Source organism: Rousettus aegyptiacus, unplaced genomic scaffold, assembly GCF_014176215.1.
Source record: "Rousettus aegyptiacus isolate mRouAeg1 unplaced genomic scaffold, mRouAeg1.p scaffold_m13_p_10, whole genome shotgun sequence".
NCBI classification, from domain to species: domain Eukaryota; kingdom Metazoa; phylum Chordata; class Mammalia; order Chiroptera; family Pteropodidae; genus Rousettus; species Rousettus aegyptiacus.
In genome coordinates this window covers 91,138,259-91,154,955 of record NW_023416285.1, presented here as the reverse complement: position 1 = coordinate 91,154,955, position 16,697 = coordinate 91,138,259, and the positions used below count along the sequence as shown (strand labels likewise).

The following is a 16,697-nucleotide window of genomic DNA, read 5'->3' as shown; positions in this document are numbered from 1 at the left end:
GCCAGCAGCCTGGTCCCTGAGGAATCAAGGAATACAGAACTTTCATCTGAAGCAGAAAGTCTGGGCTGGGCTGCTGCGGTTGCTGACATGCATTGCAAGGTTATTCGAAAGAAAAACAGTGCCAGCAAATCTAAGCCCTGTAAACATTCATTTAAACACTTTAAATATTTGTTTCGTTTTCCTTAACTTCTTAATAAAAGTTTCATTGAAAAAAAAATCCTGTCATCTATTTTATGATGAATTAATATATGCCCTGGGGAGCTGGACAGGCTTGTGACAGTGAGAGGGTCTGCCTGAGAGCCCGCAGGTGCTACCAGCGGACACTGCCTGTCATTCTGTTTCTTTGCTTCTTCCTTAAACTCTGAAGGCAGCCAGGCCCCGGACTGCTAGTTAGGTGGGACAAGACATGTCCTTCCTGTGTGAGCCTGTTGGAGTCAGGTTGTCAGCCACTCGCTGGCCAGAAGGCCTTTCTCTGCCCTGCTCACCTGGCGAACACCTTCTCAGCCTTGAGGCCCCGCTCTCGTGCGGCATCGATTCTCTGCCCCCCTTCTTAGCACCCCGTATTTCTGTCGTGGCAACCATGCTCTTGTGGATGTTTCTATCTCTGTGGGCAGATGGCAACCTTAAGAGAAGGAAATACATCTTATCTGTTTTTTTTTTTCCCCCAGAACTGATAGTCTCTGAAACAGCAATTGAAAGGTGAACAGATGAATGAATGAATGAACGAACGAATGAATGATCTGGGAGATAGAGACTCTGACAGCAGAAATGCTGAAGCACACATATGAGTCAAGCGATAAGAAGTCAAGGCTGATAAAGGGCTGCAAGGAAGTGGGGAGTTAGGAGACAGCAAAATGGGAGAAATTTGAGGTTGTGATCATGAAAAACCGATATTCGATCAAATTAGGGCTTTTGGAAATGTCACTGGATGAGAAAGAAAAAAGTGCGTATACTTGTATAAATGCTTCTAACGCTTAGCCATAGAAATGAGATAGGTGTTCCTGCCACTTTGGCACTTGTCACCTCATTTTGCAGCCATTGATTTGCCTGACTCCTGTCTTAACAGCAAGCAACTCAAAGGCAAAATTAGTGCTTCGTTCCCCGCGGCGTGCCCCGTACCTCCCGGCACACGTCAGCCCCCACCACAGTCTGCCGAACTGGGGACTGAAGGAAGGAAGACTGTAGACCTTCAAAGTCAGGCTGCTCGCTCGTTATGAAAGCACAGACCAAATAACCTGCTGGACACTTCACTTGAAATTATTCGTTCCTCATTATATCAAGTTTCTTTTCTTCCCCATTAACATCTTCTAACATAACGGTAATATGTAAGTCATTGGCTCTTGTCTCAGATTTAGAAAGTAAGCCATTAAGTGCAAATTCATATGTTCCATACTTAAATCAGATTAACTAACAATATCTTTTAGACATTGAGTTATCTGCAAATCCATAAAAAAGATTTTTTCCAACCAAAAGCATTATAAAGCCAGAATTGGGGGGAGGGGGGGAATATAAACCATCTTTGTCCATGTCTTTAATACAGCTCAGCGTTTTATGAAGGGAACAACATTATCTATATACTTTCCACTTGTCATTAGAGTCACAGAGTCATGAGATAAATGCATCCCTTTGTTTTCTTCTGCTCCCATTTTAATGGCATCATTATTTATGTTACTAATAGTCTATATTTTTTCCTGTGATGCTTAAAGTTCTGTATACATAGTCATTTTTTTGCACTACAGTGCTAAAGCATAAAAGCTCTCATTACCCTCATTTTTCAAATAGGAAAACAGAACATAAAGCAGAACAGAACATCAGTTCCTTGCCAGGTGGGAAATCCACTGAGGTTCTGGAGGATGGACTGAGGGGACAGTGGACAGGAAGCTGCTTCCTCTGGCTGAGTTCACTGCCAAATAAATTCTTCTGGGCCTTCGGTCTCAAACCGGAGTAATAAGTGGTTCATTCTTCAAGGGGAAACAATTACGTTGTCCCCTACCCACTGGCGTGGTCTTAAATTATTTCCATTATCTCTAAAATAATGAGTAGGACACAAAGATATTGGCAATACCAAACAAGGATTAAGTGATAAGAAAATATGAAGGCTCATGTATCATAAGCCTCTCCCCTGATTTTGATTTTATTGATTCATCGTTTATTTAATAAGCATTTACTAAGTGCCCTGTACACACCAGGCATAGTTCTAGGTGCTACCCATAATAGATAAAAGGAAATAAATATACAGTTTCTGCTGCCAAGGTCCTCACAGTCTAGTGCCGGGGTCCCCAACCCCCGGGCTTGAGGACGGCTACCGGTCCGTGGCCTGTTAGGAGCCAGGCCACACAGCAGGAGGTGAGCAGCGGGTGAGTGAGTGAAGCTTCATCTGTGTCTGCAGCCGCTCCCCGGCGCTAGCATCACCGCCTCAGCTCTACCTCAGATCATCAGGCATTAGATTCTAGTCGGAACTCTGGTCCCTGGTGCCACCAAGGTTGGGGACCGCTGCCCTAGTGGAGAGTCGGACACACAAAGAGGCGCAGTTTGACTAGTGCTTTAATTGAAGAAAACCCCAAGTGCCAGGGGACTCCAGGAGAGGGCATCATCCTGGAAGCGGATGTCGGGGTAGTGTCAGAGATGGGGACAGAGAAAGAGTTGTCCAAAGCGTGGAGGTTGGGGAGGGAGGAAGCATGTGGCCCAGCTGCCCCTGGTAGCTGCTTCACATCCACAGAGGAAACCGCTCGTGGGATGAAGCCAGCATAGTGGATGGCTGAGCGGAGAGATGGAAGAATGTAGATGCGCAGTGGCTTCGATGGACTGCTGAACCCATCGATCCTGAAGCCACGCTACCGCGGGGCTTGTTTTAAGTAAGGTAATCCATTTCCATATTGTCTAAATGTAAGTAAGGTCTTCTGTTTCTTGCAGCCAAAAGCATCCTAAGTGATACATGGGGAAGGTTTAGGGGGGAAAATAGTTCATTTTTGAACACGTTGAATTTGAAATGGCTGTCATACCACCTGGAGATTTCCCAGGGATAGTTGGGTCTGGATCACCCTTGTTGGAACAGTTTGTCATTTTTGTAATTTTTAAACAGTTCGGTTAAGCACTTTCAGTATGTATACCCTAAGGACAGTGCACTTGAAGTGGCCCCATGACATCCTCAAGGACCCTTCCTGCTCTGCCATCTCTAGATCAACTGTTCACTTCTATTTACTGAGACTCACAGGATGGCTACAGAGGTACCAAGCATCCCATCCTCACCTAACAATGTGCTAAGGCCAAGTTCAAGCAAATTCTTCCTTATGTTCCTTCCAGAGAACAAAGAAAGTTTTGGAGTCAATGCTCACAAGTGGCTAGCTGGGATTTGAGGGACCCTAATCAAGCATTTACATTCATAGGTGGCTACAGCAAATATTTCCAATGAGGTTAACTAAATCCGAACCAGAGGATTCACTACTTAAGTGTAAGAGATTTTAGAAGTAATTTTTTACTCTTGAAACGAATGGTGTTCAAGTACATGGCTGACAAGCATTTTTGCCTTTGCAAAATGAAGTATAAGAATGCGGCAACTTCAGAAGTCCAGTACTTTTAAAGTAGCTTCCTGGATCTTGAACTCCATTGGGTCCTGGACCCACATTAAGAGTCCTTCATCCCCTCTGACTAGAAAGCTTACTGGTTTTGCCATTAGAATATTGTCACATTCCTATATCTCATTTTATTTGTGCAAAGGGATCCTGTGTAAAAGGACAGAAGTTGGGAAACTTCTCTAGCATACAGGATCGGGAAATATGCTTCTTTTTGTACCTGCCTGCCCAAAAATTTTGGCAGAATTCATGTGAGACTTTCTTTATTGCAACATATCACCAGGGAGCAAGTTGGGTGGACAGACGTGTGGCCCCTACCTGCCTCTAATTATTGGCGGCTGCCAGTGTTTGCTGGACTGTTTTATGTGGGCCAGTTTAACTCAGGTCAGCTTGCAACACCAGTACACCAAATTACTTCTCCTACAGAGACTCGAGTATTACACATCCAGGTCACATGAGTCCTGGCAGAAACTCAGTCAAAAGGACTGTCCTTCCTGCAGACAGGCGTCCTGGAATCCTTGTCAAGGGCTGAGGAATGAGAGCCTTGTGGGAGAGCCAGCGCCTCGCTAAGTACCAGAGTCTATTCAACTGTTCTCCTTTCTCCATCACTGCTTCAAGTGTATCTCTCCCAAAACACGCAGCTCAGTCAAAAAGAACAGTTATCCCTGGTTACATTCACCAGCGCTCCCATCCAAGAGCTTCCTGAGACAGGATCCCCCTTCGGTTGGCCTCTGTGTGCGTGGTTTTCTCACACCCATCGCTCAGGAACGGGGCCGGCACCTCCCCAGCTTTCGTGCCTCCTCCTTTCCCTCTCGAGCCAGTGTACCAGAAAGCACATGGCCGAGAGGGATATTTCTTCCCAGCTTTACTGAGGAATGATTAACACATAAAAATTGTGTATACTTCAGGTGTTCAACATGATGTTTTGATGTATGTATAAAATGATTGTAATTTACAAATTAACATGTCCATCCTGTTACATAATTACCTCTTGTGTGTGTGTGTGGTCAGAACACTTGAGATGTATACTCTCAGCCAATTTCAAGTATATACAGCATGTTGTTATTAACTCTGTTCATCATGCTGTACATTAGGTCTCCAGAACTTACTTGCCTTATGACTTGTACCCTTTGACCAACATCGGCCCCACCACCAACCCCTAGCAAACAACTCTGTCACTATGTGTTCAGCTTTTTTAGATTCCACATGTAAGTGAGGTCATGCAGTATTTGTCCTTCTGTGTCTGGATTATTTCACTTAGCATGATATCCTCCAGGTTTATCCATGTTGCCACAAATAACAAAAAAGGATTTACTTCTTTTTTTAAGGCTAAATAATATTTGTGCGTGTGTGTGTGTGTGTGTGTGTGTGTGTGTGTGTGTGTATGACATTATCCATCTGTCTGTTGACAGACACTTAGAATTTAGGTTGTTTCTGTACCTTCACTACTGTGAATTATGCCACTGTGATCATGGGAGGGCAAATATTTCTTCAAGGTAGTGATTTTATTTTCCTGTGGGTAAATACTCAGAAGTAGGATTGCCGGATCATATGGTAGTTATATTTTTAAGTTTTCAGGGAACCGCCATACCGTTTTCCATAGTGTCTGCACCAGTTTACATTCTCGCCAACAGAGCACAAGGGTTCCCTTTTTTCCATATCCTTGTTGTTTTGTATCTTTTGGCTTTTTGATAACAGCCATCTTAACAGATGTGATGTGATAGCTCTTCGTGGTTGTGATTTGTGTTTCCTTGATGATTGCTAATATTGAGCATCTTTTCATGTACCCATTGGCCGATTATATGTCTTTGGAGAAATGTCTATTCAGGGACTTTGTCCATATTTTAATTGGGTTATTCGCTTTTATGTTTTGAGTTGGATGAGTTCCTTATTATATATTTTAGATATTAACCTCTTATCAGATACATGGTTAGCAAATATTTTCTTCCAATATGTAGGTTGCCTTATGATTTTATTGATTATTTTCTTCGCTGTGTAGAAATTTTTTAGACTTATATAGTCTCACTTGTTTATTTTTGCTTTTGTTGCCTGTGCTCTTGATGTCAAATCCAAAAACTCATTGCCAAGGCCAATGTCAAGGAGATTTTCCCCTATGCTTCCTTCTAAAAGAGTGAAACTTTCAGGTTTTATATTTAAGTCTTTAATCCATTTCGAGTTGATTTTTGTGTATGTCATAAGATAAGGGTCCAATTGCATTCTTTTACATGTAGATAACTGGTTTTCCCAACATCATTTCTTTATTAAAGAGACTATCTTTCCCCCATTGCATATTCTTGGTGCATTTGGCAAAGATTACTTGACCGTATATGAGTGATTTTTTAAAAAACAGATAACTTCGAATTAACTTTAATTACAAGTATACATATATCACATTTGAATTCTTCATAAGACTATGCATTGTATTATATGAAAAGTAAATTTAAATTCAGTTTATTATTTGCAAATTGTAGTACATTAATTACTATTAGTAATAAATAATATGAAACATCTTTTTGAGATTTGATATTTTAAGTCACAGAAACTGACTCTCCTCATGCAGGTGGCCCATTTAAGGGGCAATTTCTTTTCTTTTTTTTCTATGGACAACTAGATAGTGCTTATGTGTTTGGGCTCTAATAATCGCCTGAGTTGTTATTTTCCTCTTAACTGAACGTGGGACACTCACCCACCCATCAGCTTTCCACAACAAAATCTTAAATACTTTCCATAGCAGGTTTCCTGCCCCTATATAGACTCCCCCTCCTTCTGATTGCCTCGGAGTTCCAAACCGTCACCTCCCCCGGTCCCCCGGTGTGGAATACAAAAGTAAGTGTGTAAACTTCATATTGGAAAAAATGGTAACTAGATGAATGTTATTTTCTTTGGAAAGGAGAAAATGTGAGTGCAAAACCTAAGGCAGTTTGGATAAGTTTAACACATGTCCTTTGCTGTGTGTCGGGGGGAGGACAAAAACAAACAAACATACAAAAAAACCCCTCTAACTTCCCATGACTGATATTGCACATTCATTCAACTAGCCCTTGTGGTTATTAGAACATTAGAAATTTTAAAGTTTATAGCATCTCCAGTGAATGGAATATTGGACTTTGTTGTTTAGCTGGTGCACAACGGCATCTTACATAATCCAGAGGATGGAAATTCCAGTTTCACAGATGCAGGTGAATGGAATCTCCTTGGAGGTTCTTTGGCTAGACACCCCAGGCCATTGCGTATGTACAAAGTAAACCCTCCTCTTTTATTAAAGAGGGCAAAGGATCAACTAGGTCATGGGCAGATTGCCACGTTCTCTCTGATGAGCTAGAAATAGATGCTGCTCCGAAGTGGGTCGACCTCTTCCTTTTGTACCTTTCTCCCTCCGACATAGCAACAGCTTCATAGAATATATTTATCATATTTATCTGAATTGTACATGCAGGAGTAACTTCACTTGAAAACGATGCTTTAAAATTGGATGAAATTAAACAATCAACTTTTATTTCTTAGTTTGGAACATATGTGCTCCTCAGCTCTACATTGTCTGATAATTTCACATTTTTGCCATTCTCTGCAGTCTTTTATGGACAGTCTCCACTAGTCAAAGCTGTACAATGTCAATGTTCATGGTTTTATGAGGACTATTTATTTCACATTAAGAGAAGCCAAGAAGCTGACTTTCTCTTTCCTAGTCGGGATGCAACTGAATATCTGGACTGGAAAATTCCTGTCTGAGTACACTGGATATGTCATGCACTGTCCTGCCACTGTGTTTAAAATCTTTTGAAAATAGAAACCTTGCAAAAAAAAATTATCAGGACTTAGAATGCTCAGGAGCATGAGAAGGAACTAGAATACTAACATCTGAACATCTGATTGCATGGATCTGTAAGTTACTTTCTATTAAAAAATTATGTCAAGCCATCTCTCTAGCAGAGAGCTTCCTTAATAGAGTATTTGTTTTTATAGGTAGCCTAGAATTCTGTTCTCTTCTATTAGGGCCTATAGGAAAAAGAAGGGAAGATTTCATTCCCCAAAAAAATGCAGGAAAACTCTTTGTACTAGATAATGGAAATGCAACCCAGCAGAGTTGTACCCCCCCCCCCAATAATGCTCAAATAAGGAGGATGCAGACTTAGAGTGATAGATGTTTACGTACAAGTTATAATATGCTTCTAAGCAGCACTGCCCTCTACTCCCAGGGCTTTACTTCCAAACAACTATAAGACATTGAAAATAAAAATCAATTTGTTGAATGAGATCAGTTGCCGGTAGAGGTGAACACCCCCAAGAGTTTTTCTGTTAATAGGTGTCCAGGGAGTCTAACACCAAATTTGAAGTAACATGGCCTTGATGAATTTTCAAGAGAGCATGGCTGGAATCTTATTATAACCAAGGAAGCTGAAGCTCAGTTAATTAAGCTACCTCAGATTTTAACAAAGACTGCCAAGAAAAGAGGAAGGATGAGCATGGAGCCTAGACAAGGAGAGCAGAGTAAGCAGCTGTTTAGTTATTGATAGCATGAGTTCTGCATTGCCCAAGGAAGTCATGCTTTGACCTCTTGACTTGAGCTTCTGAGTCTGCTGGAAGGGTTACCCACAGAGTGGAAATGAATCAGATGCTCAAGTCCTAGTTTCCCCATAAGGAATAGCAGAAGGAGGTGAGTTCAGGGAGGTAATAGGAGATACTTTGTGAGCCACTGTGAAGACTTGACTTGTACTGGGAGAACTGGAGAGATATTGGAGGGTTTTGAGCAGAGGATTGATTGGAATTATCAGGAACTAACATAAAAAGGGTTAGAAGGATCAAATGAGCTAATCCATGTAAGGCACTTAACACCATGCCTAGTCTATTAGTAGTGCTCTAAAAGTGATGATCTTGATTGTAATTACCATATTTCAGTAGCTCCTCTTCAGAATCATAAAGAAAGAGAAAATACGAGTAGACCTCTAAAACTAGTAAAGAGATTGAATCATTAACCCAAAACCTCCCAACGAAGAAAACCTTGAGCCAGATGACTTCACTGGTGAGTTCCACCAAATGTGGTAGACCAGTCGTCCCCAAACTCTTCCTAGAAATTAAAGAGGAGGCAATTCTATGAAGCCAGAATTACCCTGACACTCAAGTCAGACAAATACAGTACAAGACAACTAGAGACCAGTATCCCTGATGACTATTGATGTAAAAATCCTCAATGAAATATTAGCAAACAGAATTACACCATATATGGAAAGGATTACACCATGACCAAGTGGGTTATATTCCTAGAATGCAAGGACTGTTCAACATACCAAAAAAAAAAAAAATTACTATAACATACCATATTAACAGCATGAAGGGAAAAAAATATCAATTGATACAGAAAAAGCATTAACAAAAGTCAGCATGCTTTCATCATAAAAAACACTCAACAAACTAGGAATTGAAGGAAACAACTTCAACATATAAAGGCCATATATGAAAAACTCGCATCATACTCAATGGTGAAAGACTGAAACTTAATTCCTATAGCCAGGAACAAAGATTGTTCACTTTTGTTACTCCTATTCAACACAGTGTTGTTGAATAGTATTGTAAATTCCAGCCAGTGCTATTAGACAAAAAAAAAAAAAAAAAAGCCATCCAAATTAGAAAGGAAAAAATGAAATGATCTCTGGTCACGGATAATATGATCTTATATATATAAACCATAAAGAGTCTACAAGCACATACACAAAAGTGATTAGAACTAATAAATTCAGTAAAATTGCAAAGTCTATGCACAAAAATCAATCGCATTTCTATGTACTAGCGATGAACAATCTGAAAAGGAATTAAGAAAATTTTATTTACAATAGCATCAAAAAGAGTAAAATACTTAGGGATAAACTTAACCTAAGAGGGGAAAGACTTGTACTACAAATTACAAAACATTGCTGAAAGAAATTAAAGAAGACACAAATAAATAGGAGGACAAACCATGTTCATGGGTTAGAAGACTGAATATTGTTAAGATGTCAGTACTACCCAAAGTGAACTATAGTTTCAATGCAACCTCTATCGAAATCCCTATATTTTTTTTCCAGAAAGAGAAAAACCCATCCTAAAATTCATGTGGAACTTTTAGGGACACCAAATAACCAAAATAATCTTGAAAAAGAACAAAGTTAGAGGTCTCACTGATTTCAAAACCTACTGCAAAGCTACAGTATCAAAGTATGGTTCTGAATTAAGATAGATATATAGGCCAATGGAATAGAATAGAGGGCCCAGAAATAAATCCTCACATGTATGGTCAAATGATTTGTCACAAGGTGCCAAAAACCCTTCAGTGGAGGAAGGACAGTCTTTTAAACACATGGTATTGGGAAAATTGGATATTCACATGCAAAAGAATGCATTTGGAGCCTTACCTTACACTATTTACAAAAATTAGCTCAAATTGGATCAAAGACCTAAATGTAAGAGCTAAGATTATACAACTCTTAGGATATATATAGAAAAATCTTCATGATATTATATTTGGCAAAGATTTCTTAAATATGACACTATGAGCACATGCAGCAAAAGAAAAAATAAATGAGACTTTGTCAAAATTAAAATTTTGTACATCAAAGGACAATATCACAGAAGTGAAAAGTATTTTCCCACAGAATGGGAGGCAATATTTACAAATCATATATCTGACAAGAGGTTCATATCCAGAATACACAAAGAACTTTTTTAATTCAATAACAAAAAATTTAAAAACCAATAAAAAATGGGCAAAGGCCTAGAATAGACACTCCTTCAAAAAAGATCACAAATGACCAATAAGCACATGAAAAGATGCTCAACATCACTAATCATTAGGGAAGTGCAAATCAAAATCATGCAAGATACCACTTCATACCCATTAGGATAGTTATTATCAAAAGAAAAACTGCAGAAAGCAAGAGGTGGAGGCATGGATCTGGAGAATCGGAGCCCTGTATATTGCCATTGGGAATATCAGGTGATACAACCAGTGTAGAAAACAGTCTGTCAGTTCCTTGAAAAATTGGAGATGGGATTATCTTATGATCCAGCAATTCCACTTCTGGGTATATACTCAAAAGAATTGAAAACAGGATCTTGAAGAGATATTTGTATACCCATGTTCAAAATCGCATTCTCAATTGTCAAAAGGTGGGAATAATCCAGGTGTTTATCAGTAGATGAATGTGTAAACAAAATGTGGTATGTACACCTAATGGAATATTATTCAGCCCTAAAAAGGAAGGACATTGTGACACATGTTTCAACATGGACAAACCTTGAGGACATTATACTAAATGAAATAAGCGAGACACAAAAGGACAAATACTGTGTGATTGCACTTGCATGAGGTACTTCAAGTAGGTAAATTCACAGAGACATAGAATAGAGTGGTGGTTGCCAGAGGATGAGGAGAGGAGAAGGAGGAGTTAGTGTCTTGTGGGCACAGAGTTTCACGTTGGGTAGATGAAAAAGTTTTGGAGATGGACGGTGGTGACGGTTGCACCATAATGTGAATGTACTTAATGCCACAGAACCATATACTTAAACATCATTCAAATCGTAAATTTTATGTTATGCATACTTTACATATATATAAAAATAAAAAAAGTGTAACTCCCCCTTCGTCTGAGTCTATAATCTCCAACAAATTTTTGGCTCTCATTTCCGTTTATGTGTAATTTTCCCGTGGAGAAAAATCGTAGCTTCGCCCTACCCTGACAGTCCTCGAGGCTTACAACTAACAGCATTCTGATTTACATATCAGGCTCTTTTAAGTGTGGCTATCAAGAGACTATCTCGTAGGGAAAGATAAAACCGTTTCTAGATGGCTGGGTCTCAGACACTCAAAAATAGTGACTGCCTGAGCCTGTGAGGCTTGGTCCAAGCCACCATGTGGATTCTAAAATAGTCTGGTTACCACTTCTTAGTCTGGAGGCAAAACCAGCCTGCTATAGAAAGCAATGCAATTGTCGACTCCATCATGGGTCCTGTTTCCCTTTCTTTCAGTAAAACTGACTTCTAGTTAAAATACCCAGGGATGATTTCCCAAACCACAGTTACTTTCTCTTTCTAAGTCAGGCCGGCTGGCTACTTTGTTGAAGTAAGAACAAGATAAAAACATACAACTGCTATAGAAAGACTTTCTGAAACTATCAAACTAATCTAAAACTGCTTAGTGTGGGGAACTGTGTCTTTCTTACTCTGCCAACCTCAGTAGCGGGCACGGAGAGGAGAGAAAACCAGTACCATTCACCCGGGAAGGGTGCAGTGTTGGGTCCCGTGTGAAATTATAAAAGAACGATGTAGAAACCCCTCTCCTCCATGTAGCTCAGCCTTCCCTGTCTTCCCGAGGCTAAGACGATAGCGTCCTGTGGCATCCAAAGTTGAGCCACAGTCTTCTCTTCCTGCATTGACTCTGCCTTTTTACCCAACTGTGTCTTCCACGAGAATGTAAGCAATTCCAGGGACTGTGTCTTAATCATCTTTGTTTCCCCAGAGCTATTGCCATCCTGGCACAGAGTGAGAACACAGGAACTCTTGGCTCAGACAATGAACAGCACACTTCTGTATTTCACTGGCTCTACAATCCCACCGATTATAAGACGCTTCAACTGCAAGACTACTCAGAAACAAAAAAAGTTATAATCAGAACATGTAAGAGAGAAGACACATTCCAATTTTAGGGTTGTCATCACCCTGATTTCAGGCCTGGAATGGGGAAGAGATGGCCACAGAAAGGTTGAAGACCATCGGCAGCACTTTATAAATACAGACACACGTGTGTATAATTACACACACACACAAACTTTGCCTTGGCTTCTCTACCTTAAATTTAAATGAATCATCTTTCTGTCTGCACACCAGGCAACTAATGATGGATAGAGGGACTAACTCATCCCCATGTTTTAGCTATGGTTATATCCTGAGGCTGAACTCAGGAAAAAAAAAAAAAAAGGTATTGTTTGTTGCCTCTACCAAGGCAGATTAAATGATGAGATCAGCGCATCCAAAAGGGAAATGTTTTTGCTGCGGGGCAAGATTATAACAGAGGAAGCCCATTCATCACCTGATGAAGGGAAACATGTCATGACAAAATTACTAGGTAATGAAAAATCTGGGCAGTCCTATGGCACTTTTAATCAGAAGATCTCAAAGCAATCCCACACTGTCATCAACAAAGCCTGTCATCACAGGATGCAAAGTGGAAAGTGTACACACCGTGAAACTAAGGTAGAAAAAGGTCAAGCAAATTAATAAAAAGCAAATTATTATTATTATACACACAGATACGCTTACATATAATTTAAATTTGATTGCATGTCAAGTGAGATCACCTATGAATATTTGATTATAAATCTTCACACACTACACAAATAATAAAAACGAGCGGTAGAAGCATGTTACAATTAAGAAGTCGGACTTTGGAATCAAACAGAACGGGACTGCAGTCCTGGTTCTACCGCTTCCTCCCTCTGTGACCTTGGACAGGTGTCTTACCCTCTCTGTCAATGTCCTCATCTGTAAAATGGGAGTCATAAGAACATGCACCTCGCTGTGACCAGGGTTCGATGGGCTACTCCACGTAAAGCACCTAGAAGAATGGCCGGCATGCAGCGGGCATTCTGTACATGCTAGTTTCTCACGCATGAACTAGACTGAGCGCCCGTTCTCCACAGGGCCTGTTCTTGCTGCACACGCCGCACTCGATTTTGCAGTGTTTCCATTTCATCACTGCCAGTGTGGACCCTGGAGCCAACTACTGCATCCGTTACCTGATGGGGGTCCCTCCTCCCCTCACCTTCCTGCTGTTCCTTTTATAGATGCGCTTGGGCTGGGATCATTCCAGTGGCTTCTCGGCCGCAGTCTTCCCAACTCTTCTCCGTCCCATGTGGCTCTACCTGTATGTCATCCCAGGGTGAAAACCCAAGCACGCGTTTCTCTGCTTAAAATTCTCAGAGCTTGGCCACCGCCTAATAAATTAACTTCTCACTACAGCATTCAAGACATCCTGCTTGTGGCCTCAATCTGCCTTCCCAGGTATCTCCAACTTAGCCAATCTGATGAACCTGTTCCTGTGCTACCTTCCACTACATCCATGGTTTTGTTCATACAATTTCCTTTTACTTCAATGTCCTCTCCTTTATCTCTGTTTTCAAAAATCCTGACCCTCCTTGTAGACCAATCTCAGATTCCACCTCCCTTGCAATGTACCTTTCCAGACCCTCCAGCCTCCTTCGATCCGTCCTATGCATGTCTCTTTTTGGGACATTTATATTCAGCCTTGCATTATGTCTCATTCCTTTGTAAAGCTTGTTGACCTCCGTAGTCTTTCTGTGGGTTAGCTCTTACCAAGTGGATAGCAAATATGGATGTTATCATGCTATTTAATTGCTTATTTCTGAATATACATATGTACCTTGAGGCCTTATTATGCCTCTAAAACAGAAAGATGAAATCAAATCAACTCTCTATAGTTGCTGCTATACTTTGCAATATAAGGTGGGTCCTGAGTTACTATAATCTCTACTCAACAGAATGCCTCCCAGTTCATTCAAAACAGTACACCTTAGTTCCTTTAATATGCACCAAATATAAAGTTGGCTTTGATGTCCACTCAGCTAACTATAGTACTACTAAAAATATCTTAATCTGAGTATGAGTATAAACTGAAAATTGAACAAATGTATTAGGTTTTGTTTGGGATTCGGTTTAGTATTGCTAGAAAAAAAAAAACATTATAGTTCTTGCTATAACACAGGGCTTGGTGAAATCCTCTGCCCATTTAATTATTTAATATAAGCTTGTAAAATGTTAAATAAATTTTTTTAAAATTATCTTTTAACCCTGTCTTCACTGTTTGGCAGTTTTCATTGCTAATGAGTCTTCTTGGATTCAAGTCAGCAAGTCAAACAAAAATGATTTGTTAAGCTTGATGAAAAAAATGTTTTTTAAAAAATCAGAATATCTTAGTAATGGATCCCTGAAGACTTCTCAATTGTATAAGTCTGGTCCTAAGCTACTTGGCCAGAAATATGACCAAAAATTGCTCAGGGAGTATCTTTGGAAAATGCGATTTAAGAAACCCTGGCTCTAGACTGCCTCCCTAAATTGGAATTATCATGAATTTTTAAATGATTGTGCAGCACCATTCAATCAGAATAGTCAACAATTAAAATTCAGTAATACCAAAACAAAGAAACGAGATAAATAACTCAAGATGCAGCAGCACCATATTTTTCAAATAACTTCATTCTCCTGCTTTTAAGTCTCAGAAAACAATCACAGAAACTTCCATATTATGAGCAGTAGTATCAGTCAGTTCCTCTTTTACTGCTAAGCATACAGTGATCGTCATGTCCAAATTTCCCGTATTATTTTGATATCATGTGATTCATTTAACATAGACACGATTTCTTAAATTCTATAACCCAACTTTTCATAGTGTGGATTTTCATATGAATAAATTCACAGACCAGTTAAAAACCAAGATTATATTACTCTTAATCTTTTGTTGAGACATAGTTGGCTCTGAAGCACCATGGGCAGTTAATTAAAGGCCTATATTGGTCATTACTAAGGCCCCAATGCATATTGTCATCGCCTTCTTCTACATCCTTTGAGAACTTTATGAGAATTTAAAACGCTTTACACACTTCCTCAATGTCTTATGCAGTTATGACGTTAAACAAGTTTGTTCCCTGAAAGCATTCACCGAATGGCCAGCACTCTGCTGCAACACCATTCCTCCTACAATAGCATCGGGAATACTCACCGTTGGCATCTCAATAATTGATGCTCTGGGGATAGGAGCCTCAAAAGTAGCCACTTCACAGTCCAATTCAGCATCCAGGGACCCAGGCCCATCCTCAGAGGTCCCAGTAGGCTGGACAGCAGTGTGGTTACTTGAATTCCGATTGGCGCTGCCATTTCTCTCTGAATGGGTGCTGGAATCTTGCCTCTTTTCTGAACTTCCTTCTCCTCTTGGGTGACTTGGATGTCGGCCCGCTTTGGCCACGGGCTGATCATAGACAGTGGAATGAGCCTCGGCTGCACTGGGCTGGTCGAAGGGAGCAGTCTCCCTCGTATTCCCAAAACAGGCCAGCAGGGCTGAGCATGGGAATGGGTGCATCGTTCCAGATGGAAATTTCAGTCTTTTGGCGACCCTTGCTTTCCACGTTGACATGACCTGCAGTGAAACATGGCAAAGCTCAGAGGGGAAAGAAAAGTTTCTTTTGATCACTTTTAGTTTCCTTATAGTAACTATTTCCTGTTTCCTTGCTTGAAGAGACTTTCTAGTGGTTGCCCCTAAATAGGTCTGAAGATGGCAAGGCCACCCTCCATGAGAGTCACTCAGCCACTAATTCCCACTTCGGAAGCATTCATCCCGAATGATTTCACGCTCTTCCTTCCTTGATGCTGTCAGTGGCTAAAGAAAGCTGTCTGTGGTTGGCTTGGGTTACAGTCCCCAAGCCGGGCAGACGCTTCAGTGTAAGGTAGTGCCACGTCAATAGACAGTTGCTTCAGGTTACCTTGGAGGCATAAAGATAATGTAGCCTGATAGCATCCTCCATAATAGCGTCAGCCTGTGTATCAATAACATCATAACAGCAGCATAACCATCTTCGGTTACTCCCTTCAAATATTTATTCCCCCAAACAAAACAAACACCACCCAGATATCCATCACAAATGAAGACCCCAAGAGGGTCCTCGACCTTGGCATCTGTTTCATTATTAAAATTAGAGGTAGACTGGAATCTTATGTCCGGAGAGATCCACGTTGGGGTTTGATACCATCGGGACATCTCTGGAGCTCTCCTGGCTCCAGACAGGCTTCCTGGCTTCAGTCTCCATGTTGTCCCTCCTGATGACTATAAATGTGTCTTTGTTCATTCTCTTTTTTGCTATTCATGCTAAGTTCTTGATTCATTTTCAGTGACACCAAAAAACAAAATGAACAACAACAAAAAAGAGCCAAATGGAGCTATTAACACAGGTATTTTATGTGTGTCAATATGTGCTCTGTCCATTTATTGCATTTATTAATTTCAGAAAATAACCACTTTTTGAACATAGATCTTCTATTTTTCAAGACATTAATATATGAATATGTAACCATATTCTAAGACAGTAC

The 16,697-nt window shown here is 40.3% G+C and overlaps 1 protein-coding gene across 1 annotated transcript in view; it reads right to left on the bottom strand.

Annotated features, from left to right (window-relative positions):
* Positions 1-15,747, bottom strand: part of FAM107B (family with sequence similarity 107 member B) — a 185,364-nt gene extending 169,617 nt beyond the window's left edge. The window contains exon 1 of the mRNA XM_016134397.2: positions 15,337-15,747. Within this exon, the coding sequence (XP_015989883.2) occupies positions 15,337-15,747 (411 nt within the window). The remainder of the gene's footprint in view (positions 1-15,336) is intronic.
* Between the last annotated feature and the right edge of the window lie 950 nt (positions 15,748-16,697).